This window comes from Mirounga leonina, unplaced genomic scaffold (genome assembly GCF_011800145.1).
Source record: "Mirounga leonina isolate KUSES-001 unplaced genomic scaffold, KU_Mleo_1.0 Mir_151, whole genome shotgun sequence".
NCBI lineage: Eukaryota > Metazoa > Chordata > Mammalia > Carnivora > Phocidae > Mirounga > Mirounga leonina.
In genome coordinates, this window is record NW_023270377.1 from 72,308,936 (window position 1) to 72,335,738 (window position 26,803).

The 26,803-nt window shown below is 40.6% G+C and overlaps 1 protein-coding gene across 1 annotated transcript in view; it reads right to left on the reverse strand.

The window, feature by feature from the left end:
• Nucleotides 1-26,803, reverse strand: part of GALNT5 (polypeptide N-acetylgalactosaminyltransferase 5) — a 45,166-nt gene that overhangs the window by 12,536 nt on the left and 5,827 nt on the right. Inside the window, exons 2-7 of the mRNA XM_035007997.1 lie at nt 16,156-16,322; nt 14,454-14,573; nt 5,221-5,356; nt 4,511-4,630; nt 2,039-2,156; nt 743-1,066 (exon numbers count right to left, since the gene is read on the reverse strand). Of these exons, the coding sequence (XP_034863888.1) occupies nt 743-1,066; nt 2,039-2,156; nt 4,511-4,630; nt 5,221-5,356; nt 14,454-14,573; nt 16,156-16,322 (985 nt within the window). The remainder of the gene's footprint in view (nt 1-742; nt 1,067-2,038; nt 2,157-4,510; nt 4,631-5,220; nt 5,357-14,453; nt 14,574-16,155; nt 16,323-26,803) is intronic.

Consider the following 26,803-nt stretch of genomic DNA (forward strand, 5'->3'; position numbering starts at 1 on the left):
AGAAAGAAAGAAAAAGAAAGAAAGAAAGAAAGAAAGAAAGAAAGAAAAAGGAAGGAAGGAAGAGAAGGAAGGAAAGAAGAAAGGAAGAAAGGATCCTTACTTTGCCTACAAGGACCTATGTAACCTGACTCTTCCTCCCTCCTCCCCTTCATTTGGTGCCATTCTTCTCTCCTTCACACCTTGACAACATTCATCTTCTTGGCAGTTCTCGAATGCCTGGACAGTCATCTATCTTAGAGTTTTTGCACCAAGGGCGTCCTCTGCCTAAGACTCGATCCTTTAGAGCTTCGCTGACACTTGTTTTCCAGGCCTAGGCTTCAACATCTCTTCAGAGTTGAATACTGTAGCTTAGAAGGAGTCATCACTTGTGACCAGTTCCTTAAATGAGAGCCATTCTGTTTTTTATTTAAATGTTACATACTTGTACATTGTTTTCCCTACTCAACTTCAAGCTCCACAAACAGGAATCAAGTCTGCTTTACACATCACCCTATATTCCAGTTCTGAAATGCTATCTGGTTTATTGATACCCGTTAGGTATTGGCTGAAGTAATCAATGAACATGGCTGCTTAAAAGCCTCCCTCAAGTTCACCTATATTTATCCCTTAACCGTGCTCTGTCTCATCTGCACTCATACTTAGTATTTACTTATAATGTAATCTTCATTCTTTTCCACACATTTTCAAGAGTTTTTAAACTTTATTTTTATGGAGTCAGAATGTAATTGCTGCTTGAACTTACCACACCATTAGCCCTCACAATGGGAGCCTTCAGATCAGGAAAAACATTCTCCAAGTACCATTTGAAACTTTTGCATTTTAGTTTCTTTCGAAGTTCCTGTTGTTCGGTGAGGTTTCCAACATCTAACCCTTGGTCTATGAGGTGGTCCCCATGGCCATAGAATAGGTCCTTGTACTCATCAAGCCAGACCTCAGCAACCCGCACCAAGTTCCGCTCTACTGTCTTCATCCGGTCTTTGGGGAAGGAGTATGGATTGTCATTTCTGAATATGTGGCCCACTCGGGAACAGGGAATGATCTCAATTTCACCACCACACATCCACACCTGGATGATAATAAACATTAATTATCAAATGATGTCTGCAAATCATGGGCAGTTAATAATGACAAGGAACGACCTGGTGACCACTCTCTCCCCGCCCCAGTCTGAAGTAGTTTTTTTTCAATAGTTTCAAATTAAACTCAACAGGTTTATTTAGTTTTGTACATTGCTGTGGACCATTTTAGGATTCATAAAATATATATATTTTTATTCCCTACCCATCGGTGTACATCTTCTTATTTTATAAAGAAATTCTCACTGAATCCCAAAGTATAAAATATGGAATATGGATTCCTGTTTTGGTTGGATCAGGGAAAGGAGTGTATATTTCCATGTTTTCAACTTGCCCTTCTCATCTTGGGATGACCCATATGGCTTATGGAGCACAACTTGAAAATGAGCTCGAAGTAATACCCCTTTTACTATATACCACCCCACTCCTCAGGAAAGCAGTTGCCTTTTGGATTCTCTTTACTCTGGCTGCTGCCAAGGCTCTCTTAGCTGTTGATCAATGACTATAAACACCTGAACTGTCTGAGATGTCCAAAGTTGTTGCACCACTGCCTGTCGATGGCCTGCCCTAGAGGCACTTTTTGTACTTCTGTCCCTTGTGGCATCTAACGTGAGCCATTACTGAGTGATTTCATTACTTCCGATATACTAGAAAAACGTTCCCAGAGATATTTTGTGGGAAGCATGAATCCCACAGCATTTATACAGAATGGCAGGCATTATTTCTCCCAAGTCACATGTAGAAACAGGATTATAAAATACTAGGGAATTCTAATAAATTTCGTGAGAGCTATTGATTCTTCCAAATTTAATCTGGGATACAAAAACATTAATCTAGAGGCCCTTAAATTTCTGTGGAATTTCCTCCCCGAGGCAGTCCCATATCTGATTATACATTAGTAAAATGAAACCAAATGATAAAGTCTTAATTGTAGAGAGGATTTGAGGACCACTTGGTAATACCTTGAATGAGAGCTCCATATTTTCTCCACCCCAGACATCAAGCCCAGGGTCGTATGTTCCAAGTTCAAAAAAGTAATTTTTATCAATAGAAAACAATCCACCTGCCATGACGGGGCACCTACAAAAAGAAATGTTTGATTTTTTAAACTTGCTTGTCATGGGAATTCAACGTTTCGAGTGGGTCCCCTGTGCAGTTGTCATGGAGTTAAGAGATATTTTAAAATAGCTACCAAGCATGGGGAGGTCTTGGAATGGAGTCACAAATAGCACCAAAGTCATCAGTTCCCTAGTTCATGGTGGCAAAGCTTGATTAGGGTCAGCAAAGATGGGGCCTGGAAGTAGGATTCTTATTTGCCCTTTACTCTCTGACACAAACTCTCCAGATAGGTTATTTTTTTTTTTTCCCCACACAGAACATGCCCTCTTTAATACCCATCACCGGGCTTATGGTTTGTCTCCCCCTCCGATTTTCCCCCCCTTTATTCTTCCCCTCCTGCTATCTTCTTCTTCTTCTTCTTTTTTTTTTTGTTAACATATAATGTATTATTTGTTTCAGAGGTACAGGTCTGGGCTATGTGCTATGGTGAGCACTGTGAATTGTGTAAGACTGTTGAATCACAGACCTATACCTCAGATAGGTTATTTTTAACAATGCCTTTTTAATAGTACTAAGGGAGTACTAGGCACTGTTGTAAGTGTTATGTATGTAATTATCTCAGACTTTATGAAAATCCTGCAAGTATGTACCATTAAGAAACCACAGCACAGAAACAGTTAGGAACTTTCCCAAGGTCACAGATTAGTATGATGTACTTCGGGGGTTCAGTTTAGGTGGTCTAGTTTGACTCTATGATCTCTCACTCCACTCTACTGCCTCAACTGTAGACAGATTTTTATTGACAGCTTATTATGTGGCAAACACTTTTTAAAGCATGTTATATAATCAGATTTAATTCTTAGATAATAGAGGTAGCTCCTTCTATTAGTCTTAATGCAAAACAAACAAACAAACAAAAAAACGAGAACACAGAGATTCAGAGAGGTTAAGTGACTTTTTAAAGCTCACACCATTAGGAAGTAATAGAATTGAGATTTATATCCAAAGAGTCAGACTCCAGAGCATTCGCGACTGTTATAGATTATGGGGGATAGAAACTACACTTGAATCAGCAGCTAGACAAGGCAGTAATCCCTTCCCATGGTGGTTACCATTGAGCCAGTGGAAAGGTTTGTGTGGAAAGCCTGTCTTGTGTTTAGAGTACAAAGCAATGTCAAGGATAAGGTAATTTTTGCCCCACACCTACTTCCCTTCCCCCATCATTTATGTACATATTCTGTCTGAATGCTCAATGTCCTTTCTAGTCCATCCAGAATGCATTCTCTTCCTAACGTTATGTGGAATATAATCTGAACTCAATCACTACATTAACTCTCAAAATGGGAGTCTGAAAAAGGCAAAGAGGTTCTTTAATGTGGGATCAGAGTAAGTGTGTTAAATGCAGGCAGATATGGGTCTGAGTCCCAATTTGTTCTTTTACTAGATGTATATCCCTGGAAAAATTACCTCATTTAGGCTCAATTTCCTCATCTCCACAATGAAAATACTACCACCTCTCTCCTAGGGTTAGAGAGAGGCTTAAATGCACAGTGCTTAATAAATGATAGTACTTCTATTTAACTTGCTAGGAATATCAATTCTGAAGGCATCATACCTAGCAAGGGATGAGGCATACAGTATTGAGGGTTAAGTTCTAAGAAATAATGTTACAATGCACAGTCTGGGCTGGGGCTTTCTCTTGACACTTGTCTGCTCAAGTTCTCTCTCCAACTGGGAAGGCTTTGGGGACCCCTGTTGCTCTGCCTGAGGCTGGCTGCATGCTTGTCCTGCAGGTCTAGACTCTGGGGGAAGTGTTCACTTTGGCTTCAGGTCTAAGCTGTGATCTTAAATCCAGCTTCTCCAGCAATAAAGCCCCTCTTTAAATTCATATCCACCTTCTGTATCTATTTCTCAATTCATTCACAGAATTTGGCTCCCATGGGAAGGGTAGGATTAGAATTGAAAAGAAAACCCAAATGGTAGCTATTATTACAATAATACTTTTACCACTATTATTTACTCTTCTAATTTTTACTCATGTTGGCTTTAACATTGTATGTGTTCATACAGCGTTTATGGAGCATATTCAATTAGTTTATATTTCTTAAGTTGTCTATCTCAGGGAACAGGAATAGTATTAGTGAATTTCTCTGGGTTCAGGGCTGAATAAGGTGCACTTAGCCATTTAAAAAATGAGGTTTGGTAGTGGAAAAGTAATATCTTAGGAAAACTTTGCTTTTGATCATCTATTGGCTAAAGCTGTAATTCTTGATGGTCTACAGGATGACAGGAAATACTTGTTTTGTGGAATTGTTTCCTATGCCTTTATAAAAAGATTCACGATTGCTTTCTAATCTTAAATTTCACACACTTACCTTATTATATCTGTTTCTTTAATTCTGTTTTTTGCAACAACGTCTGGAGGAATTGTTCTCCAACCAAAGTTCATGGGCCACACAAAGATGCCTCTTTGAAAGTTGTCCACTGTCATGTAACTAATCCAGGAAAGAAACAAAAGTGCTACCTGAGATCATACACATATACTTAAGCAATGACACCATGTCTTGTTCAAATGAATGAAACAAGTTCTTACACAAATGATTTTAGATTATTACAAACTTTTTAATAACATTTCAAGCAAATTTATGAGTACATTAGTGACTAACTGGCTTGATTGCTAGTTTTTAACTTATACTTTACTTTTAATAATGTTCTGACTACTTTTGAGGGGAAAAAAACAATTTAGGAGTATATGTATTATTTCCCACTAAAAGATGAACTAATCTTAAGGGAGATAAATATTTTCTGGGTTCAGGTACAGCTGAATAGAAAGAGGAAAGAACAGGACAATGAGTATTAGGATTTATTGCTATTAAGAGTTAAGCATTTTGATGATCAAATAAATTACTGGATTGACCTTCTCTGATCCCAAGATATCTATTATGTGTTTCCATTTATTTAAATGGATGCACTGTGTATTTCTTAGATTTGCAAAAATGTGCATTTTAGGAATATAACCAGTACTTTCTGCTGCTGTTAGTTAAAAACTCGCTTAGAAGTATCTTGTGGAATATGACAGTATTACCTCATATCCTTATCATTGATGACCTCAATTACTGGACAGGCTACTTTCTTTCTACTTAAATAAACCCTTTCCAGAAGAGGTTCCAACCAACCAGTGTTACATTCCACGTGAGAATCCAAGAATGTCAACACATCACCTAGAGAGCCAGAGAAAAAAAAAATCATTTGAAAATGTGATATACTGAATGTATGTACTTCATGTTCAAAGGTTTTGGGGATTGCTCCAGAAAGGTGATTATAAGGGCAGTAGTCTTCTCACTGAATTCCTGGTCCCTATAATTTCATTCTATAATGAAATAAAATAAATTTCGTTTCTAGAAGTCCTATGGGACAAGCATCATTTTTGTTTGTGAAAAATTGATAAGCCACTTAGAATGGATAGCCAAGGCTTTGAAGGGAATCCTTAGAGTAAAAGCTTTGTCTCTTCTAAGGAGGGTGGGTCGCATTAACCTGGGGTGGGGGTGTGTGGACCAGGCAGAGTTTGATATTCCAAGGTGGGCCTTAGGAATGACGAAGAGGAGAAATCATTCTGCATAACAAGACTGAAAACAAATAAAAAAGGAAGAATCAGCAAGCCTAGAAGGTAGTGTAAAAAGGGTTACAGGGATGGGGAGGGAGAATAGGGAATAGTTTAATGGGTATAGAGTTTTAGTTTTGCAAGATGAAAAGCTTTCTGGAGATTGGTTGCACAACTGTGTGAATATACTTCAGAGTACTGGACTGTGCACTGAAGAAATAATTAAGATGGTAAATTTTATGTTACGCATATTTTGCCACAATACAAAAATCAAAGACTTGCAGGAGAAAAAAAAAAGAAAAAAGAAAAAAAAACCAACTTGGAGGCCAAAAAATAATCACTTAAAATTCTTTTTTTCCTATTAGTTGTGTGAAGTAACACTCTCTTCCCAATAAAAATCTCCGTAGCATCTACATTATTCCAAATGATTTTATACAAGTGGAGTGTGTGTGTGTGTGTGTGTGTGTGTGTGTGTGTGTGAAGATTAACAAATAACCCGAGGAATTTGGGCTATGGCCAAAATCCTACATGTGTCCTTTCAGGCCCAACCATAGGCACATTACAAAGGCTTTCCCTGGCGGGTCCTCATGGCTGGAGGCTGCCCTCTCACACCAGACGTGGTCTGCAGCCAGTGTACCACAGCCTCTGAAGGGACTTGCAGTCAAGAGCACAGGCCCTCCCCCTCCCTCAGTGGACATGCTCTCAGCACAGCTTCATTCCTAGCTCAGTTTCCTCCATCGGAGGCCTCCTTCAGGCCAAGATCTCTGTCTCACCGCATGGGAGGTGGGGAGGTCGCCAAGACCTTTTCCTCCATCTGACTCAGCATTCAGCACTTTCCTACTCGGAGCCTTCTCCTTTTTCTCACCCTCCGCCCCAGGCTGTAAAACAGGAGGAGCCGTTTGTTCTGGGCTCCGGGGGCAGTGAGATGATCCTCACATCTGCCCAATCCACCAGCCCGTTTCTCTACAGGGAAACATGGGACATTCAGGGAGTCAGCACTTTCTTCTGTTTCAATTCTTACTTATACTTCTTACTTATATCAGTGGAGGAAATGATTAAAGACTTGAGGGTTGCTTTCCTTTTGGCTTATTGCTTGCATCGACCACTCTGACACCTGGTTGCTCCCCTCTGCTCTTGACAAACTTATAATAACATCATTTACCTTCTATTAAGTGCTTACTCGGTGCCAGACACTGTCCTAGGCATTCTACACGAGTGTCTTGTTTAAGCCACACAACAAACCTGAAGTATAAATCTCATTTTTCTTTCCATTTAAGAAATGAGACGCAGATCTAAGTTTTATTCCCATTTAAGAGAAACAACTGAAGCAATTTTTTTCAAGTTAGCACAGCTAAGTGGCAACCTGATATTTGAAAATACATAGTTTATTCCATTGCCTGTGTTCTTAAAAAAAGAAAGAAAAAATGGTCAGAAAGAGGCAGAGCTATGAGAATGGGAAGGCTTAAAGTAAAAGCGGAAGACGGCAGCAGGCAAAGAACAAGGTGAAATTAGATACCTAGATGATAGTTCATTATCCACTAAAAGCTATACCTCTTAATTAATGGTTCAGTATCGTATTAACCGATCAACAATGGAATTTTTGCATGAGGGTAAAGAAACTGACCCTAGCCAAGGTCTTGGTGAGGAATGCTCTTGAGAAGTCTCTAGGCAGGACCAGGCTGCACTAGACTGAAGCCCCTTCCCCCATTATCCCCAACTCTTGGAGACAGTGGTTACAACTCCTGATCATGCTGGTGGAGTCCTATTTTCAGAGATTATGGCTTATTTCATAATGAAAGGTCATTATCAACTAAGGGTGTCATTTTGCACAGCCCGCTCCCTGTGTGGGAAGGTTCACGGGGGTTATCTAGGTGCGTAGGGTGTGTAAGCATGGCCTGCTAAGTTCCTACTTGGCTAGTGAATAGCATGTGCAGAAGATAACCTCCTTTTTCTCACTACTTCTACTGCTGGTCCGTTCGAACCAAAGAGGAGTCTCTCCCAGACTGCCTGTCCCTATCCCCAGAGTAAGCTGGTACAGTCAAAGGGGCCTGGATCGACTTTCTCAATCCCTGGTGGCAGCAGGATGGGTACCCAAACCTGCATTCACTTCCCACCTGGCCCAGATTCCCATACAGATTTTCATTCACTTGTTGCCAGGACCCAAAGGAAGCAGCTTCCGCCCAAAACACAGACTGGAATTTTATACTGTTTTATTTTGGGTGAGAAGAGAATCCTCCCATGCATGAATGTCATTGCTCCACTTTCAGACACTTTAATTTAAAATAAGATCTCCGGAACTAGACCAGGGAGCTATCTATGTAGCTGACTCTGGTTAGGACTTCTACTTGTAGAGGGTATGGTCTGTGGACGTTTCACACACACCCTTCCTAACCCTGAGCGTCATGGTGAAATGAACATAGTATCGAAGCCACATAGGTCTGTTTTCCTTAGCTACACTGGATAAATTATTTAACCTCTCTGAGATCTACTTTCTGGGGATAGTTCTAAGATCTACCTAATACCTAAATTCCTTATAAATAGCTAGTGTTGGCACCTGGGTGGCTCAGTTGGTTGGGCAACTGCCTTCGCCTCGGGTCATGGTCCTGGAGTCCCGGGATCGAGTCCTACATCGGACTCCCTGCTCGGCGGGGAGTCTGCTTCTCCCTCGGATCCTCCCCCTCTCATGCTCTCTGTCTCCCATTCTCTCTCTCAGATAAATAAATAAAAAATCTTAAAAAAATAAAAATAAAAATAAATAGCTAGTGTTATTACTGTTTTTTCAATGAGTGTTTAAGCTAGAGTTCAAAATAATCTTATCTTGATGACCACCTGGCAGGCTTTTCTGTTTCCTAAGAGTAGGTCCCAGCGATGCTGGATTGTTTGCAGATGGGTTTGATTGTAACTTATTTATTTATTTACTTTTTGACCAACCCAGAGATGCTCGATGTGCCAGAAAGCTTTGGCTCCTTGTTGAGTACAGACCCCCATTTCTATTTAGCCAACCAGCTTGGAATATTGTTGCCAGCACCAATTAGTGTTGGAGTGTTGTCTTTAGGGTTCCTTGAGGGATGTGGACCTGGCTGGCCATTTAATTTTACATAATAATTTATAAGTGATGCTAAGGAAACCACCTGTTTTACCTGCAGCAGAAACAAGTTGTAGAAATTTACAGAAGGACTATCGCTTTTCAGGAGACCTTAAAGTTGTCCAGGAGTCAGATGTCATTTTAGTCCACATACTTAAAGTTAGCCAACTGATTCTTTGGAATGTTCACAGCAATGTCATGTATTTTGCCAAATGCCCTTGTTATAAAGGAAATGAGAATCTGATCTCTACTCTACTCTCTAGAGTGTACTATTGAAACCTGCCCATCTGCAGACTCTTCTTGGCAGGGCAATAACTTGCTCTTTTGTTCAATACTCGCACGAGATCCGAGTGGTCGGCTTGTTCACTTTCTACCTCAATTACTACATCTTTTTTTACTTGCGTTGGCTTCCTATAGGACACTTTCCCTAGAGATCCATTGACCGTGGCCTGCCCTTCAGATTTTTAAACCCTACTTGAACTCTCTATCTCCTCATTCTCAGGAAATAACTTATTGGACCCGATCTTTTTGCCTGAATCATATCCAGATGAAGAACCTATCATGCACCAGAAACTGAACATGTAGTGAACATTGTTAGTGGTCAGAGAGTCACTGTTTTGCCCTTATTATTTTGTATTATGTACTTTCAGAGAGTCTAATAATACTCTGGGATCAAAATAATACCCTGGGACCAAACCTGACCAGTTTCTGAAGGTCGTTGGATCTTTGATCTCATCCTTGCCTGTGGCTTCCCCTCCCTTTTCTCTGAATTCTGAACGGTAAATCTTTAGGAAACAATAGCTGTCAAGGCCTGTCAGATTCTGAATTCAGATTCTTGTCATTCATTTCTTTGTTTGGCTGAGGCAGTCTAGAGGAAATTTCTGCCCTGGTATCTTTGCTGATCTCTGATTACAGAGACTTTTCAGGCCCAGAATGTGTCCTGCCTGTGCTTTACTTGAGATGGCTGGGGAATGCCCAAGGGAAGTCTGGGAGAACTAACAGGCTGGCCAGCCCCACTTAGGGCCAGTCCCTGAACAGTCCCTGAATTATTTCCTCAGCTAAAGTTGCTATGGGCTTCTGAATCCCCTTGAATTTCCTGCAGGAGTCAGGTGAACTTCAGGGCCCTTGGATGTATTCTTGGACAAGGCTGTTACTAATTCCATCAGAACACACTTTTCAGCTTCTTCTACATTCAGGCACTGGCCTTCTGCTAATGCTGCTCAAAGTGTGGGCCATGGACCCTGCCATCAGAGATAGGAACGGAAATTGAGAATGGATGATTTAAAACTCTAGCAGTTTGCTGGAATTTGTTAATTTATTCTCTGCTTTGTATAGGTGTATGTATATAACACATAAGTCATTATTTATGTTATCTGTATCTTATGTATGTTATATGTACACACATACACATGTATATATTATACATAATAAATTTATGTATATATCTATATACATATAGTATAGAGGAATGCATATATAATTGTGTACATATCTTTCTTTTTTTCCATCTCTTTCTTAGGTAGTTTATCTTTATTATAATTTACAAAGGGGCAGGTCCACAAAATTTGGAAATTAGAAAAAAAAAAGTTCTTCTATGATAGTTTGAGAAGCAGCTCTTCACTAGACAGTGGCAAGCAATTCAGATGCACCTAGCTGGCCTCTCCAAACTAAAGTTATGACCCCTTAGCAAGTCTTTACAACAATATAGTGGGCTTGGTCAGAATCTAAAAAACAAATAAAATAGAAGATATTAGAATCTGCTGCACATGTTATTTCATGAAATGTCTACTGTGGCTACATGTGTAACATATATATGCACTGGGTTGTGGTGTAAGATTTATTTCTTAGCATGGGTCGTGGTACAAATAGTTTGAGAGTTACCAAACGGAAACTGAGCTAATGCACTCACGGGCTTTAATGACTGACTGAGAGCCAAGTTTACATTGTTACATTTGGATTCTCTAGATTCAGAGAAGTTATTTGCTGGCTGTATAACCACAAGTACTTGAGCAGGCCGATTAGGCAACTTCCTTGAGCGAGTTCACTGCAGCCCATCTGAAGAGGCCTTCCGTGTTGTCTAACAGTTTAGACTGTTCTGGAGATGATCGCCAGCACGCTTTGTGTCCCATGCAGGCAGAGAGAAGGTTTTTATAAGCAGTACATTTTTGGTTCTGCACTTGTCAGCTTTCTCTACATGGATGTCTCATTTTCATCTCAAATTTACATGGACAAAATCGGAACTCAACAGCAATCCCAAATCTGTTCCTCTGGTTATGGCCCCACCGCCCACCAAGTTGCTCAGATGCCAATTCTAGGGGGTTTTTTTGTTTTGTTTTGTTTTGTTTTGTTTTTTGCTCCTTTCATTATTACTCTCTTCATATCTTATCTGATAACAAGCCCATGGGCTCCATGTCCACAATATATTCTTACTCTGATTCCTTCCTTCATCTGCCCTAGTATCTCCCTGGTGTTTGGACAACTATAATAGCCTCCTTTTTTTTTTTTTTTTTTTTTTAAGATTTATTTATTTATTTGAGAGAGCAAGAGAGAGCAAGTGGGGGGGAGTGCAGAGGGAGAGAGAATCTTCAAGCAGGCTCCCCGCTGAGTGCAGAGCCAGCCACGGGGCTCAATACCACGACTCATGAGATCACAGCCTGAGCCGAAACTAGGAGTTGGACTTTCAACAGACTGAGCCACCTGGGCGCCGCGATGATAACCATCTAATTGGTCTCCCTCCTTCCTCTCTCATCTCCCTAATACCCAGTCTCTACAAGGCAGCCAAATTGAGCTTTAAATTAAGTCAAACAATTTTATCCTCCTCTTTAATGTACTCCATTGGTTTCATATGATACCAAGAATAATGCCTACACTCCTTGAATGACTCATAAAACTTTACAAAAGCCCACCTTTTCCTTGCCCCCAAGATGAATCTCCTATCACTCTCTCCATGGTCAGTACCCACCAGCCATAATAAACTTTCTTTAACTTTAATACACAGAACATATTTCTGCATCAGGACCTTGCACTCCTTTATTTTTTTTTAAAGATATTTATTTATTTATTTATTTATTTATTTATTTATTTATTTGACAGAGAGAGACACAGCGAGAGAGGGAACACAAGCAGGGGGAGTGGGGGAGGGAGAAGCAGGCTTCCCGCTGAGCAGGGAGCCCGATGTGGGACCCTGGGATCAGGACCTGAGCCGAAGGCAGACGCTTAACAACTGAGCCACCCAGGCACCCCAGGACATTGCACTTCTTGTTCCGCTTGTCTGGGAATGTGCTTCATCCAGATCTTAGCCCCAAACTTGCCTACTTGGCCTATTTCCTCACTATCCTATTTTTGTACAATTTGTGTGCCATTACTTCCCAAAAGAAATCAAACATGGATTTTTACTTAATGTTCCAAATGCAGTCTATCATTAAGAATCTTTGTTATCACTGCAATGTCAATTTTGGTGTGATGTGTTTGTAGTTAATTTTAAATTTCCATTACAGGCCAAAGAAATTAGGAAACCAATGAGATAAGAAAAGGTCAAAATTTGGGGTTTAGTCACAAGGAAGTGTAACTTAGGTGAGGAGATAATTTACCATTAGAACATGCTTAAATATGGGGCCCCTGGGTGGCCCAATCTTTTAAGTGTCTGCCTTTGGCTTAGGTCATGATCCCAGGGTCCTGGGATGGAGCCCCACATGGGGCTTCCTGCTCAGTGGGGAGCCTGCTTCTCTCTCTCCATCTGCCTCTCCCCCAGCTCTTGCTCTCTCTCTCAAATAAATAAATAAAATCTTAAAAAAAAAAAAAGAACATGCTTAAGTTCAAGCTGGTGGAGATATGCAATGCTATGGTCTACAGGGGAGAGTGGTGGCTAGATATCGAGAGACAGCAAAATGTAGCAGATAAGTGCAGATTTGGAGTCAAGGTTTCTGGCTTCCAATCCTGCTGTAGCACTTGCTAGCGGGGAGAACTTGGGCAAGCCATAACCTCACTGTGCCTCCCTATCTTCATCTGTAAAATGAGGAAAATTATTGTACCTAGCTCCTAGAGTTCTGGTGAGGATTAAATCAATTACTGTAGAAAGTATTTAGAATGGAACCTGGTATATAAGTTCAGCAATTATTATGGGGTATGGGTAGTTCCACAGAAGGATACAAAAATAAATCAATATGTTTGATGTCATTTTTAGAATACTCATGGGCAGAAAAGATTTGACTCCTCCCATTCACTCACCAACCCACACACTAAAGAAAAGTGAAGAAAAGAAGGCGTATTGCTCTTTGGGAAGACAGAGAGAGCTATCAGAAGAGCAGACATACCCCATAGGTCAGGGAAGAGAGAAGGAAACAGTTCTCAGTCCTCAAATACTGATGGGATCAGGTCAAAAATACATAGGCTTGGAGGGGCTCCAGGTGGTCAAATTTGGGACAAACTGAGTACAATAAACAAACAAAACAAACCAATCAATCAATCAATCAATCAATCAATTTCAGGGCAAATTTGCCCTGAAATAAATGAAACTCCAGTTTCTGTACAAACTTACAATCTGGATAATACTGGCAGTGGCTTCTCAGTATCAAATTCCAAATGGAGGGAGGGATGAAGGAAGGAAGGACAGAAGGAAGGAAGGAAGAAATTTAATAATATACGCATTGAATTTTTAAAGCATAAATTAGTATTGATGGGAGCATAAGAGGGGAAGAGGAAGGAGGGACAGAGAGGAGGGGAGGAAGAAAAAGAAGGAGGAGGGAAGGACAGAGAGATGGGCAGCCCCCAGTGTAATAACTGATTTAAGCAATGATCACCAACGGGTACAAAACCATTGAGTAAAATGTAAGGAAAACAGTATTCATATGAATCCGAGTATCACATCACAAATTACTTCTTACTCCCAAAAGAAAAACCTGGCTGTCGACATTTTAACCAAATGCTCAAAATTACTATCTCCCATGGGGGGGCAACTTGACATCATGTGTCTCTTGAGTTGAAGCCCATAAACAATATGTAATTCCTACCACCTATGTAGTACAATACTATACACTATTCACTTCCATAACATTCATCCTGAGTGTAACATGAGGAAGCAATGATAAAACTTCAGAATGTGGTCACATGTACAAAACAAATGGCCTGGACTCTAAAAAAAACCAAACAAGTCAACAGTAAGTAGTATGTTGTCTTCTCTAGACTGAGGACCTAAGGAGACTAAACAACCAAATGCAGTGCATGGAACTTAATAAGATCTCAAATTTCCAAAGAGAGAAGTAGCTATAAAAAACATTTGAGGAGCAAATGAGGACGTCTGAAAGAGCATAAACCAGATGATATTTAGATAGGAAAGTGCGCTTATCTAAGGGAACGTCTGTATTTTGCGGAGAGGCCTACTAAGGTACACAGAGTTGTAGCGTCATGATATCTGCAAATTCAAAAGTTGAGGACAAAAGTGGGTATATATATATATAAACACGTGTCTGTGTCTGTGTGTGATGAAGCACATGGTGCAGAGAGTTAAAAACTGGTGGCATGATGATGGCTATGTGGGTGTTCACTGCGGTATTACTTCAAATTTGCTATCTATTTGAAAGCAAATCAACTAAAACAAAAATATAACAAAAACAAAAAATCAGCAGCTTCTTACCTGTTGCCTTCTGTGCTCCTGCCAGCCTGGCTCTTATTAAGCCGTGTCTCTCTTTGAGGCGAAGAATCCGAACTTTTGGAAACTGAGACATGTATTTATCCAAATTACCTTTTAGGTAGTCTGGATCACAGTAAGAATAGACAAGGAAACACGTTAAGTAACTAGATCTGGACAATGCTAGCAGTGGCTTCTCAGTATCAAATTCCAGAAACTATGATAGTTACTGTAGTCACTAAATTTTATTCCTTGGACCACGATTTTATTTTCTGATGTTATTTTCTTGGATGGCTTTTTGTCTGCATCCAATACTCCAAGCTATCTTTTTCTCAAATTCCAAATCCTTCTTTCCAGTGTTGTCAAGTGACATAGAGGAGGGCTCACCTTTTCTGAGTATTTGTCAGGACGGGCAAATTTGCCCTGAAATAAATGAAACTCGAGTTTCTGTACAAACTTACAAAGGCCCCTGCCAAGACCCAGACAAGAGGCTAAACATTATATGCAAATTGGAAAGTTTGTGAAAGAAAGATACTGCAATTGCAATTGGTCAAGGGCACTGTCACTTCCCTACTTTGACACCCTCTGAGTCATACCTCTTTTGTCTTGTTGGGTGGCCAAAGAGGTATCCATCCACAGGAATGTTGTTGGGGTTTTATGGGGTATATTTACATGACTTACAGTCACTTCGATGTGTAATTAAGCTATTGACAGGTATCCCAGGTAGGAAAGGCTTCCAGAAGTACTTCTGCTGCTCACTTTCCTACTGATTTTGTGGTTTTTTTTTTTCTTAAAGAGGACACTGAAAACCATATAAGCTCCAGCTCTCTCCAAAGGGTTCTTCAGGTCCCTGGATCTGCCATTCATAAAAAGACTGTTATTTGCTTGGTGACTGGATACTATTTCCGTTTATGCTTTCAAGGCCCCTTCTCAAAGTTTTCAACCAGTTTTTCTTAGGCATCTCACTGCTAACAGACCTCAGGGTGATTGTGGCAGGAGTTCTGAGGCTGAGGAAACTGGCTCATGCTGTTGTGGTCATGAAAAGAGCTAAGTTGTTCTATTAGGGCTATCCTCTCTTTGCTATTTTCTAAAATTTTCTGAAGTGGGTTGCATTGTGAGAATTTGTAGTGTGGTGGCAGTGGGACCTCGAGTGGAAATGGAGCACTTAATACACAAATTATGTGATCACCCCAAGAGGGAGATTCTCCACTTCTTCCAGACCGTGGTGGGTTCTGCCTTTGCACTCTGTTAAAGCCTCATCTCTTTGGTTCTATTGGCAATTTGTCTTCTCGACACTTAACACATAATGTGCTTTGCCCTTGAGGAAGAAACCATCGGCCTTCCATTTCTTTGTTTTCCATAGAGTCTAACTCTGACTTCTTATTACCAGTGGGAAAGGCATCCTATTAATTGTAGGGTACTTGCTTATTAGATTTCATAAAACGGTTGAACATCTTCTGGTCTCTGGAACTTCAAAGTGCTCCAAGGAGCTATAGTTAGAAAATCATTTCTACATGGCAGAGAAGGCACAGCTGAAGGGAAGTCTGAGACAGCTAACTGAAGATAGAACTCACTTTCTATATTCCGTAGATGCTTGGCTTGATGCCTCTAAGGCACCACATGAAACAATGATTTGATATTTTTGCCATCCACCCAAATTGCTATCGCCTCATATCAAACGTTAATTTTCCAGGAGTGCTTTTCTTACCTTTGGTGCTGAAGTCATCTACCAGTAGAATCTCCTTGATGAGGTGTGGAGGAGAGCGATTGAGGACACTATGAACAGACCTCAGGAGAGTGGACCACACTTCATCCACAAAGCACATGATGACACTGGTGGTCGGGAGGTTATTGTGAACTAGCTGCTCAGCACACCTGGGCCAGGACACAAGCAGGGCTCATTTTAGAACCAAAGAGATGGTTTTAAAAGTCACAGAGTGCAATTTTACGTAGATAGACATATACTGACATGCTCTGTTTATCTGTCTGTGTGTCTATCTGTTTGTCTATATATCTGTTTATCCATCCATCCATCCAATATCTACTACATGTATCAGTGATGAGTTCATCATGTGTTTTTCTTGAGGAGGGGTATAAGCAAAATAAACAAGCAGAGTAAGAATAACCAGTAACAGTAGTTGCTATAAAAGGACTAGCAATGCAAGACATGAGAAGTTCCTGTGGAGGCATCTTGCTGTAGGGGACAGGACATAGGCTTCGCAGGTGGTTAGACACTATTTTGAATCTCACCCCCAATATTTCTCAGATCTTTATCCACTGATACCATACTTAATCTTTCTGTGTCTCCGTTTCTTCATCTTTAAAATTAGGTAAATGTTCTTATTCAACAGAGCTTTACAGTCTAGTGAGAATGCATGTAAAATGTCTAGCACAGTTCCTGGCATAGGGATTCACCAAATGGTAGCTAGTGCTATCCTACTTAGACCATATACCACAGGAGAACACTCTGACTTATTTAATGTTACCAAGTAGTTTCTGACTGCCCTTCCAAATGGCCTCCTGCCAAGTGCCAAAGGAAATATTCTCCCTTTCTCCCACCCTGCATGTGAGTGTATTTATGGATATATATGGAGATGTATAATTAAACTCTTCATATTCTCTATCTATTTAAGGGTTACTTGCTGAGACTTTCTGTGCTACAGAGTAACCACAGTAGAAATAATCCTCCTGCCATAGAGAGGAGGATAAAGCTACAGTGGGAGTTGGTATTCAGGTGGGTTTTAATTGGTCTTGGGTTTTTTTTCCACACCCTGCAATGTGTACTGCCTCGCTGCTGGCGGTCTTCCATCCCTTGCCTGTTACTCTTCATTGGAACCTCACAAAAAGTATTTGTCATCCTTCTAACACAGCTACTATTAGTAATGTCATAATTAAATTACAATGATCATAAATAAATATTATAGGCAGGCTGTATTATCAATTTAAACCAACAACATCTCTTCTCCTTTTTTATGGAGGAATAATTGAAATCATGGTGAGGCTAGTTCATGATTATACTGTTAGTAAATGGCAGAGTTGGGACTCAAACTCTGGTCCGGTCTGGCTCCAGAAATAGCCATTCAGGAAGCCTTAAGTTCTCAAGAATAAAGGAAGCTGGCAGCAGATGTAACATTTTGTGGGAGCAGGCACTTCTGCCAGACAATATAGCTATACTTTTCTTAGTCTGTAAAAAAGAAATAGATAAGAGCAAAAACCATGGTAAAACCACATTTCCATGCATTCACCATTTATCAATAGTACTTAATAAAGTACTATTATGTAGATAATTGTAACAACTGCTTGGGATCCATATTTTTTACCCTCGTCTCTAAATAGAGCAAACTGAAGCTGGAGAAGTTAGATGACTTACCCAAATGATTCACCTAGAAAGTATATGTATGGAAATGTGAACAAATAGTTGTCAGTCCACTGCACTATGCTGATTTTTCTGTACTAAGATCATGGGTTTTGGAATCAGATAGATATGTGGGCAAATACCTGATCCCCTGATTACTGGCTTAGATTAAAGTTGTGTAACTCTTTTGAACCTCGATTTGCCAGAGATTAAGAACCTCCAAGCAGAGATGAAGAATCACCTTATTGTAAGACTAAATGCAAATATTTTATAGAACTCACCTACTATATATCTGACAAACAGCAGATACTAAGGAATTTCTTAAGGTAGGCAAATCCAGCTTTGGTCTGTAATTTCAATGGTTCCCTAAAGTGGGTGATTATGATACTAACCTACAAAACATTATGAAAACATACATATCCAATCACCGGCCCCAGAAAATCAATTCAGCAGTTCTGAATACGCTCTGAGAATCTGTGTCTTAAAAAACAAACAAACTAATGTAAGTAAAAATCTACAAACAAAAAGACAACCCACAAGTTGTTGATAGGCCAGTTTGGGAACTTGAGCTCTAAGACAAAGTGGATTTAATTTTACTTACCATTGGTGGATAAACTTAAAAATAAATAAATAAATAAATAAATAAATAAACAAATAAATAAATCTAGGGCTGATAGGAGCATGTCCTGAATGATATAAAATCAAAATGACACATTTTCATCAGGTATCCTCATCTAGTGTTAACATTAACTAACAGCAGCCTAAAGTAATCTGATTCTACCCTAGAGATCCATGAATTGGCATTTCTAAATAACACGAGATATCCCTGACTTCACTAAAGGCTGTATTACTTTCCTGTAGCTGCTGTAACAAATTACCGAAAAAAAAAAATCTGCTTATCAGTTTCTTCCTCAATTTATCTCTTTCTTCTCACATTTTACTATGAACAGAAAAGAAATACCAGGCACCCTTCAACACTTGGCTTGGAACTCTCTTCAGCTAACTATCCAAGTTCATGGCTTGCAATTTCTGCTTCCACACAGCTATCTGACACAATTTAGCCAAGGTTTCTGCCACTATCTTGGGAGGATCATTTTCCCTCCAGTTCCCAGTAATGTGTTCTTGCATTTCATTCTGGACCCTCACAAGATGCACTTAGAATGCTCATATTTTTACCAAATTCTGTTCAAGACAATATGTGTATTTTTTTTTTTTTTAAGATTTTTTTATTTATTTGACAGAGAGAGACACAGCGAGAGAGGGAACACAAGCAGGGAGAAGCAGGCTTCCCGCTGAGCAGGGAGCCCGATGCAGGGCTCGATCCCCGGACCCTGGGATCATGACCTGAGCCGAAGGCAGACGCTTAACCATCTGAGCCACCCAGGCGCCCCGACAATATGTGTATTCTTAAAGAGGACAGAAGCTTTCTTTTCTGTACTTCTCACTTCCTTCTAAGCCTTCACCTGTAGCATCTTTAACATGCGTGTTTCTACCAACAATTTCTTCAAGGCAATGTAGGCTTTGCCTGTCATGCTTCTCAAAATTCTCCCAGCTTTGATCTATTATTCAATTCTTTGGCTATTACTTGAATAATCCTTCCACATTTTTAGGTATTTGTTACAGCAGCAACCTACTCTTTGAAACCAAAATTATATTCGTTTCCTCTGGCTGCTGTAACCAACTTTATGGCTTAAAAACAACAGAAACATATTCTTTCACAGCTCTGGAGGCCATGTCATTGATTTATTGATTTTATTTCTTGTCTTCTGCATCCAGAATTTCCTGCTTACTACAATGCCACAAGCTTCTAGCATAGTTGCACATAATTAATATTTGATAAATATGTATTAAATGGGAGGATAAAAAAATGGAACTTATATGAAAAGATTAATGGGGGAAGGAGAGATATTTTTCTTTGAGCTAGGAAGAAAAAAGGTGGTAATGTATATAGACGAGTTTATGCATAGAGAAGTTGAAAGAATTTGTAGCTCATGTTGGAGGAAAGGTTGTTTGTTAATGTGATAGGGTAGGGGTTTGAGAAGAATGGAAAATATTTGGAACAGACACTATGAATAATGGGAGGGAGTACTGGCCAACTACACATAAAAGGATTTCTGGAGATCTCAAAATTTTAGTCAAAATACCAGTGTGATTTACTCCACCAGGGTCTGTCAGCCTGGGTGTAGAGGGAGATAAAAGCAGAGTGGTAAATTAGTCCAAGTCTAGGGGTCATCAGAGCAAACAAAACAGAAAGAAAAATGATAGAGGATTTTGAGGATACTGCTATAAAATGGGTAAATATTCCATCGTGGGCTGTATGTTGGGAGAGAGGAAGTAAAGCTAAGAGGAGTTTAATAGCCTGAGGAAGACATCAGTGACGTCCTATGACTTCCTCATCTCTAATTTTATAATGTAAGTGGATGGAAAATGCACATTTTACACTTAAATATTCCTTATACCATTCGGTGCTGAGAAAAACAAACCAATTCTAAAAAGGAAGGGTCAGCTGCACAGATTCTGCCTGAGCCATCTGAACCAACAAGCCTCACTGTGAAGCCCTGAGAATTGCTTTATTGTTAAAATTTGATTGACATTAGAAAATCTAGTTACAAACGAGAATACATCAGGGAGTTAACCATGTAGGCTAACGCAGATGAATCTTCTTATATAATAATAAATCAGTAGATTTTTGGTCTCTTTCAGAAGAAACTTCCAAGAAATGTTGTAACGTTAGCCAGTTTGAAATTGGAGATGGGAAGCGCTCTCAGTCGTTTAAGATTTGGGGGAGGCACCTCCCACTAGCCAAATATCTGAGCTTCCATTCTCCCCATCCCATCATGGTGTCTTAGTTTTACCATTAGAAATCCGTATGGGTGGGGTCATGAAGGATTCCACCAAATGCCAGGATCCCAAGAAATAAGTAGTACCCGTGCCATTTATTGGCAGACACGTATTTCAGATGCATTTTAAGAACCCATTGAAGATGACTCTTTGGGAGATTCTATTGCACAGGTCACACTGGTGCCTGGAAAAAGGGGCAGCATTAAAGGATGGGGAAGGGGAGCACAGAAGGAGGTGAGAGAGGCTCGAAATACGAAGTTGCAGAGTGTGCCTTGCTTTGGGTGGCTGAGATGTCAGGCCACCCTAACATTTATATGTACCTGGTTTCCTGCACAACTCAGGAGGCTAAACAAGTTTCCAGGTGTCTAGAAAAACTAGCAAGCTTGCTTTGTTTCAAGGCACAGTGCATCAGACCAGAAAGGCTTTCCATATTAACTTTTGCGCCCTTATGTACTGACAGTCATCTAGGTTACTACAGGCTGTAAAAACAATTTCAAATTATCCTCCACTGACCAACTAAAAGCAAATTTCCTTTCTTCCAATTTATCTATTGAAAACCCTGCTTTCTGCTATATTGAGGGGAAGAGTTGCAGCTCAAGTCAAGTCTCATTTAAATGCAAGCGATTTCTGGGTTTGTAATCTTTTTTGAGGTTAAGAAATCATATTTTTATTCTATATGCTCATCCATTGCACAAGTCAGGTGTTTGGAGTCCACAGAGTCCATGTTATATGTGAAAATGAACCCGATCTGTTTTGTTTGGCGGAAGCCTGGAGTTAACATTATGGCGGCCAACCCAAGTACTAAACCCAAACAGGGAGTCCCCCATGAGGTCCACTGTCCAGCAAATAGTTGATACGACTATGGTGGCACAGCTTTCTGGACTTTCTCTAGACTTGGGAAAGATGACAAGGGACAGAGTTTTGATTCCTTTCTGACACTTATTGGCTGCGTGACCACCAGTAAACGGTGTAACTGTGCATACCCTCAGCTTCTTTACTTTTAGGGTGAAGATTACAATACCTTCCTCACAAAATGTCTGTGAAGATTTGACGTGATAATGAATAAAAAAAATACTGTGTAAGTCCCATAGTAAAAACCCATGTGAGGACCTGTGAGTGTCCACAATACAAACACACACATTTTGACTGGGTAGACTGACCTTTTCTCAGGCAAACCTTTAATTCAGATCTATCAAGCGCTCATCAGTTATCAAGAGACTCAGGGAGTGATGTGTTTTGCCTTTTTGGCTTGCGTGTGCTGAATGCTCAGCCACTAACCTGATTTGAATGTAGTCTATCCAATAAAGAAGGTTTCAAATCGTAAGATTGGGGGAATGATAACATTCTCTCATTTTTATGAATTTTTCATTTTATTCCAAAACCGTCAAAATGTACTATGTGGGTCAAGTCTCAGTCTCCTCAGGTTTGAACAGAAGGTCGAGGAAAATATTTCTCAACTTCGATTTGCAATTCAACTAGTGCCTGGAGGTAAGCCTTCAGGGGCCTTCACTCCCTAAGCTCTGCTATCTTCGGGAGGATCAGAAGGGGAATCGGGCATGCTGAGGAGGAGCTCCGTCCAGAATATACTCTTTTCTACAAGACGTTCAATATATTGGGGCTTCTTGGCTTCTCCCTGATAACAGGGTATAGTTATATAAAAAGTTTACTTTTATGTTTTGTTCTTTCTAGGGTAGACAACCCTGACATTCGGTCAGAATTGCCTGAGTGCTAATTTAGAAGATTTCAGTCACACTCACCACTACTACTCCAAAGGCCTCAGCCAGCTGAGGCTGTGGCTGCTGAGGTCACCCTAAATCCATCCAAGCTACTGGACTCAGGATCAACATTCCCCACTTTAACAATCATCTATTTTGAGCAAGCAGCTGTCAGAGTGAAATCGGGATGAAAGGGAAAAGAGCAGAGGTGGTGTCATGTGGCAGAAATAGTTCTGGGTGGCGGTCAGGGCACCTTGGGGGTAACTATGACCTTGAACAAGTCACTTCCCTTCTCCCACTTCGGGACCGGATTAGATTTGACTTTGACGCTTCATCCAGGACTAACATTCTCTGGTTGTCTATGCAACCAGAGCCTTCTTCACCTGTAAGTGCTTCCCTCTGGGTCAAGAGACCCTTGAGAAAAGGTAAGTTCAGTGTTGTTGTTGTTGTTGTTGTTGTTGTTTTTTTCCACATTTTCTCACTGGTCCTTAGAAGAACCTTAACAAGGTCCTAAGGGGATCTGGATTCTGCTTACTTTCCATGGTCTCATTTCCATCGCTCTCCCCCACTGCATGTCGGATTTCCTTCAGTTTCTTAATGGACCATTTTTTTTTTTGGTAACCCTTTTTCCCCACTTCTCTGACTCCCTACCCCTTCAGGTCTCTGTCCTCTCTCAAGCCAGGTTCGGGCTCTCCCCTCCTTACTCCGGGAGTACTCTGTGCTTCCACAAAACGTTCTGCTGTACTTGCCTTGGAGGCAGGGACCTTGCTCAGACGGTAGGTCACATAGTGGGAGCTCAGGGCCATTTGCTCACCACTGAGCTGTGGTTGTTGGCAATTTTAGACTCTCCTTTGCTTAGTGCTGTATAGAAAATAATTTCCTATCAATTTTCTCTCGGAGGAGGTAGCTGACATGCAACGCTAATTCCTTTCGCACACCTCTGACTCATGTGTAAGGAAGAGGAAGAGAGGTGTTTTAATTTCTGTCAAAGTTATATGATTATAAGGAAGCAAAGGAAAAGGAAGGAGGAGCTGTATCCTCATGGAAAGAGGACTGGGATTGTATGTCAGGAAGCTTCCCTTTGAGTCGCAACTCGACTATTGGCTTGCAGGGACAGCAGATAGATCATTTGTTCTTCTCAAACCTCAGCCTCATTTTCTCATCTGTAAGTCATCTGAGTGATAGTACGTCTTTTGTAGCGTTGCTGTGAGGATTGGTTAGAATTAAAGTGCACACACACATACTTATAAAATCTACACATACACGTGCACACACAAAGACACCGTTGCCTAGAACATAAATAAGCACTTTTTTGGTGAGGCCCAGCAAGCAAGAATCCCCTTATTCAGACAGCCTGGGCAAGCCCAAGAGAGGTGAGGGTGATGGTCACTCTGAGGAGCTGGTTCAGGGAGAGAGCCAGCCCAGTGTGGTAGAATCATTACTGAGCGAGAGAGAATCGGAGGGCTAAAGTTTGGGTCCCAATGCTGTCACTTGTGAGCTGTTGGACCTTTGGCCAGAATACCTTTCACTGTGTTTTTTTTTCCTCATCTGTTAAGGGGATGTGACACTTTATCAGTCTGGCACGACTATTGTCAGGATCAAGTGGGATGGTGTGCATGAAGCATGAACGGTCCCAGCTGCCTGGTACAGGGAGCCCCGCTCCTGTTAGGCAGTGAGCAGATAACGTGTGGAAGGAAGTGGACTGCTACCAGTGAATTATCTGCTGCCGTCTGAAACCTCAGCTGTCTCTTCAGGGTCCGGTTTCTCCATAGGCAGAGCTGGGACGGTGACTGTCCCTGCCTTGAGGAACGGTTTTCAGGATCAGATGAGAGGAGGCAAGTTGGGAAGGCCCTTGTAAATACTATCTCTCCATACTGCTCCTTCTCACACATGTCCACATAACAACATTTTAGAAGCGGAGCCAATTTAGGAGATAATTTAGTTTGGAATAATGTAGACTTTTTTTAAACACAGAGGGGACTCTAAAAATCTTCTTTCATTTTGAAAGCAAACAACAAAAAAGAGCTTCTAAACACTGTTGTTTTTCCCCAATCTTCTGACCCTTGAGCAAACAATGTTTCATTCTTGAGAGGTTCTGCTGGGAACGGGTCGTCCAGAACAGCCCAACACGTAGTTATTTTCTGAGACAAGAGTACCCAGGGCAATACTGCAGCAAGTTTGATATAATTAGGCTGGTGGTTAAATTCGGCACATGGATTAGATGAGCAAAAGAGAAGTGTAAATAGGTTCGAATTTTTTTTTTTAAAGATTTTATTTATTTATTTGAGAGAGAGAATGAGAGACAGAGAGCACGAGAGATAGAGAGCACAAGAGGGAAGCGGGTCAGAGGGAGAAGCAGACCCCCCGCTGAGCAGGGAGCCCGACGTGGGACTCGATCCCGGGACTCCAGGATCATGACCTGAGCTGAAGGCAGTCGCTTGACCAACTGAGCCACCCAGGCGCCCCTAGGTTCGAATTCTTAACATTTATTGACTCCTCTCTCCCAGAGACATTTCTAGGTCTTTGGCAGTATTTAGGAGAAAAAGTCACTGATCTGCTTTAACATTTCTCAGTTTTACCTTAATCAAACAGTTTCACTGTTTTCCTCTCTTTGAGTTAGTAGCAGAAATGTGTTTTATGTCCTCTGATCATCTTTCTCCTTATTACTCTCAATTGAGGGGATGAGTGTGATAAATGAAAGTATTGAAAGGCCCTGTGTCATCTTTTGGCTATGTTTAACCTTTGTTATGCTATGGTCTAGCCTGTACTGTTTAAACAAATTTTACTCTTTATTCCCTGCTCTCCGACATGGCTTTTCAGTGAAAGAGCACGCTGTGCTCTAACACACAAACACACAAATGTGCACTAATGTACATGTATACACACACACACGCACACGCACACGCACATGCACAATTCAGAAGCGCCAGAAATAACCCTTTTAAATCATCTTGGCAGATGTTTCTTTCCTGCTCCTGTTTAGTTTCCCAGGGAACTTCTGCAGTCAGTTTTAGATAATACTCCCTTTTCACTGTTAGTCACAAAAGCAGTCTCATTTCATCAATTAAAATATCCATCCTGTGTAAAAATAAAGAATTTGGATTTCATTTAACTTTCAAGTTTCTCTTTTCTCCCAGCCCGATAAATTCTTAGGAGCCTGAACTTCAGACAGACATGCGGTCAGTTTATATTTTCTCTCCTGACTCCTCCTCCTCTAGTAATTTATTAGTTATGGTTTTTTTTTTAAAGATTTTATTTATTTATTCATGAGAGACAGAGAGAGAGAGAGAGAGAGAGAGAAGCAGGCTCCCAAGGAGCAGGGAGCCCGATGTGGGACTCGATCCCAGGACCCTGGGATCATGACCTGAGCGGAAGGCAGACGCTTAACCATCTGAGCCACCCAGGCGCCCTAGTTATGGTTTTTGACCTCAGTAGGATTGAGAGGGGAGGAAAGGGTGGAAATGAAGTTTCCAGAAAGGTTTTTCTTCCCCCTCAGTAATTTAGACTGGTTTGTGGCAAATGCATGGTGCTATCCTTTGCTTTTCATATGTGCTGGAAGAAAAGTCTCTGTAGCTGTGTAGGAAGGAATCAAATTATTGGTTGACAGTCCCAGCTCTGGGCTAAAGAGAGTAAAAATCGGTTTTAATTGCTTTATAGAGGGGCTGGCCAGAGTTCTGTAGGAAAAGCAAAGTGTTAAATTAAGCAACAGAGTAGCCACATGATGATGCAGTAGTGATAGAACAGCATGCTATAATTCTTATTGTACTTTAAAAACTAAATGCTGGCAGCAAAAAATTTTTTGAGTCATTTTTCTCTGAAACAGATTCCGGAAGTGCACTCTTAAAATAAGTTCATTTTTGGAGTGTCATCTTAACTAGATAGCGTCAGGCCAGAAGACAGACTTCTTTCCATAGAATGGCCCTGCCTTTTCCACAGATAGGACTGTGTTTTAGCAAAATCTGTGTGTATTGATTATTGCTGACTAAAACAAACTTCAATAATTGAGAGCAAGAACTGTTAAGGATTAGCTTTCTATAAAGAAGAAAATTAAATATGGAACTTTGTTTTTTATTTTTATTTTTTTTTTAAGATTTTGTTTATTTATTTGACAGAGAGAGAGAAAGACAGGGAGAGAGGGAACACAAGCAGAGGGAGAGGAAGCGGGAGAAGCAGGCTTTCTGCTGAGCAGGGATCCCGATGCGGGGCTCGATCCCAGGGCCCTGGGATCATGACCTGAGCCGAAGGCAGACGCTTAATGATTGAGCCACCCAGGTGCCCCTAAATATGGAACTTTAAAATGACTATCAAAAATATTTATTTAAAGCATATTTTATAGGCAAAAATTCTAGGCAAAAATGAAACTGCATTTTACTTATGGACATCAAACATTGTTATAAATAAAGTAAGGAGATTTTTCCTCCCTTGAAAGTCAAAACATTAAAATG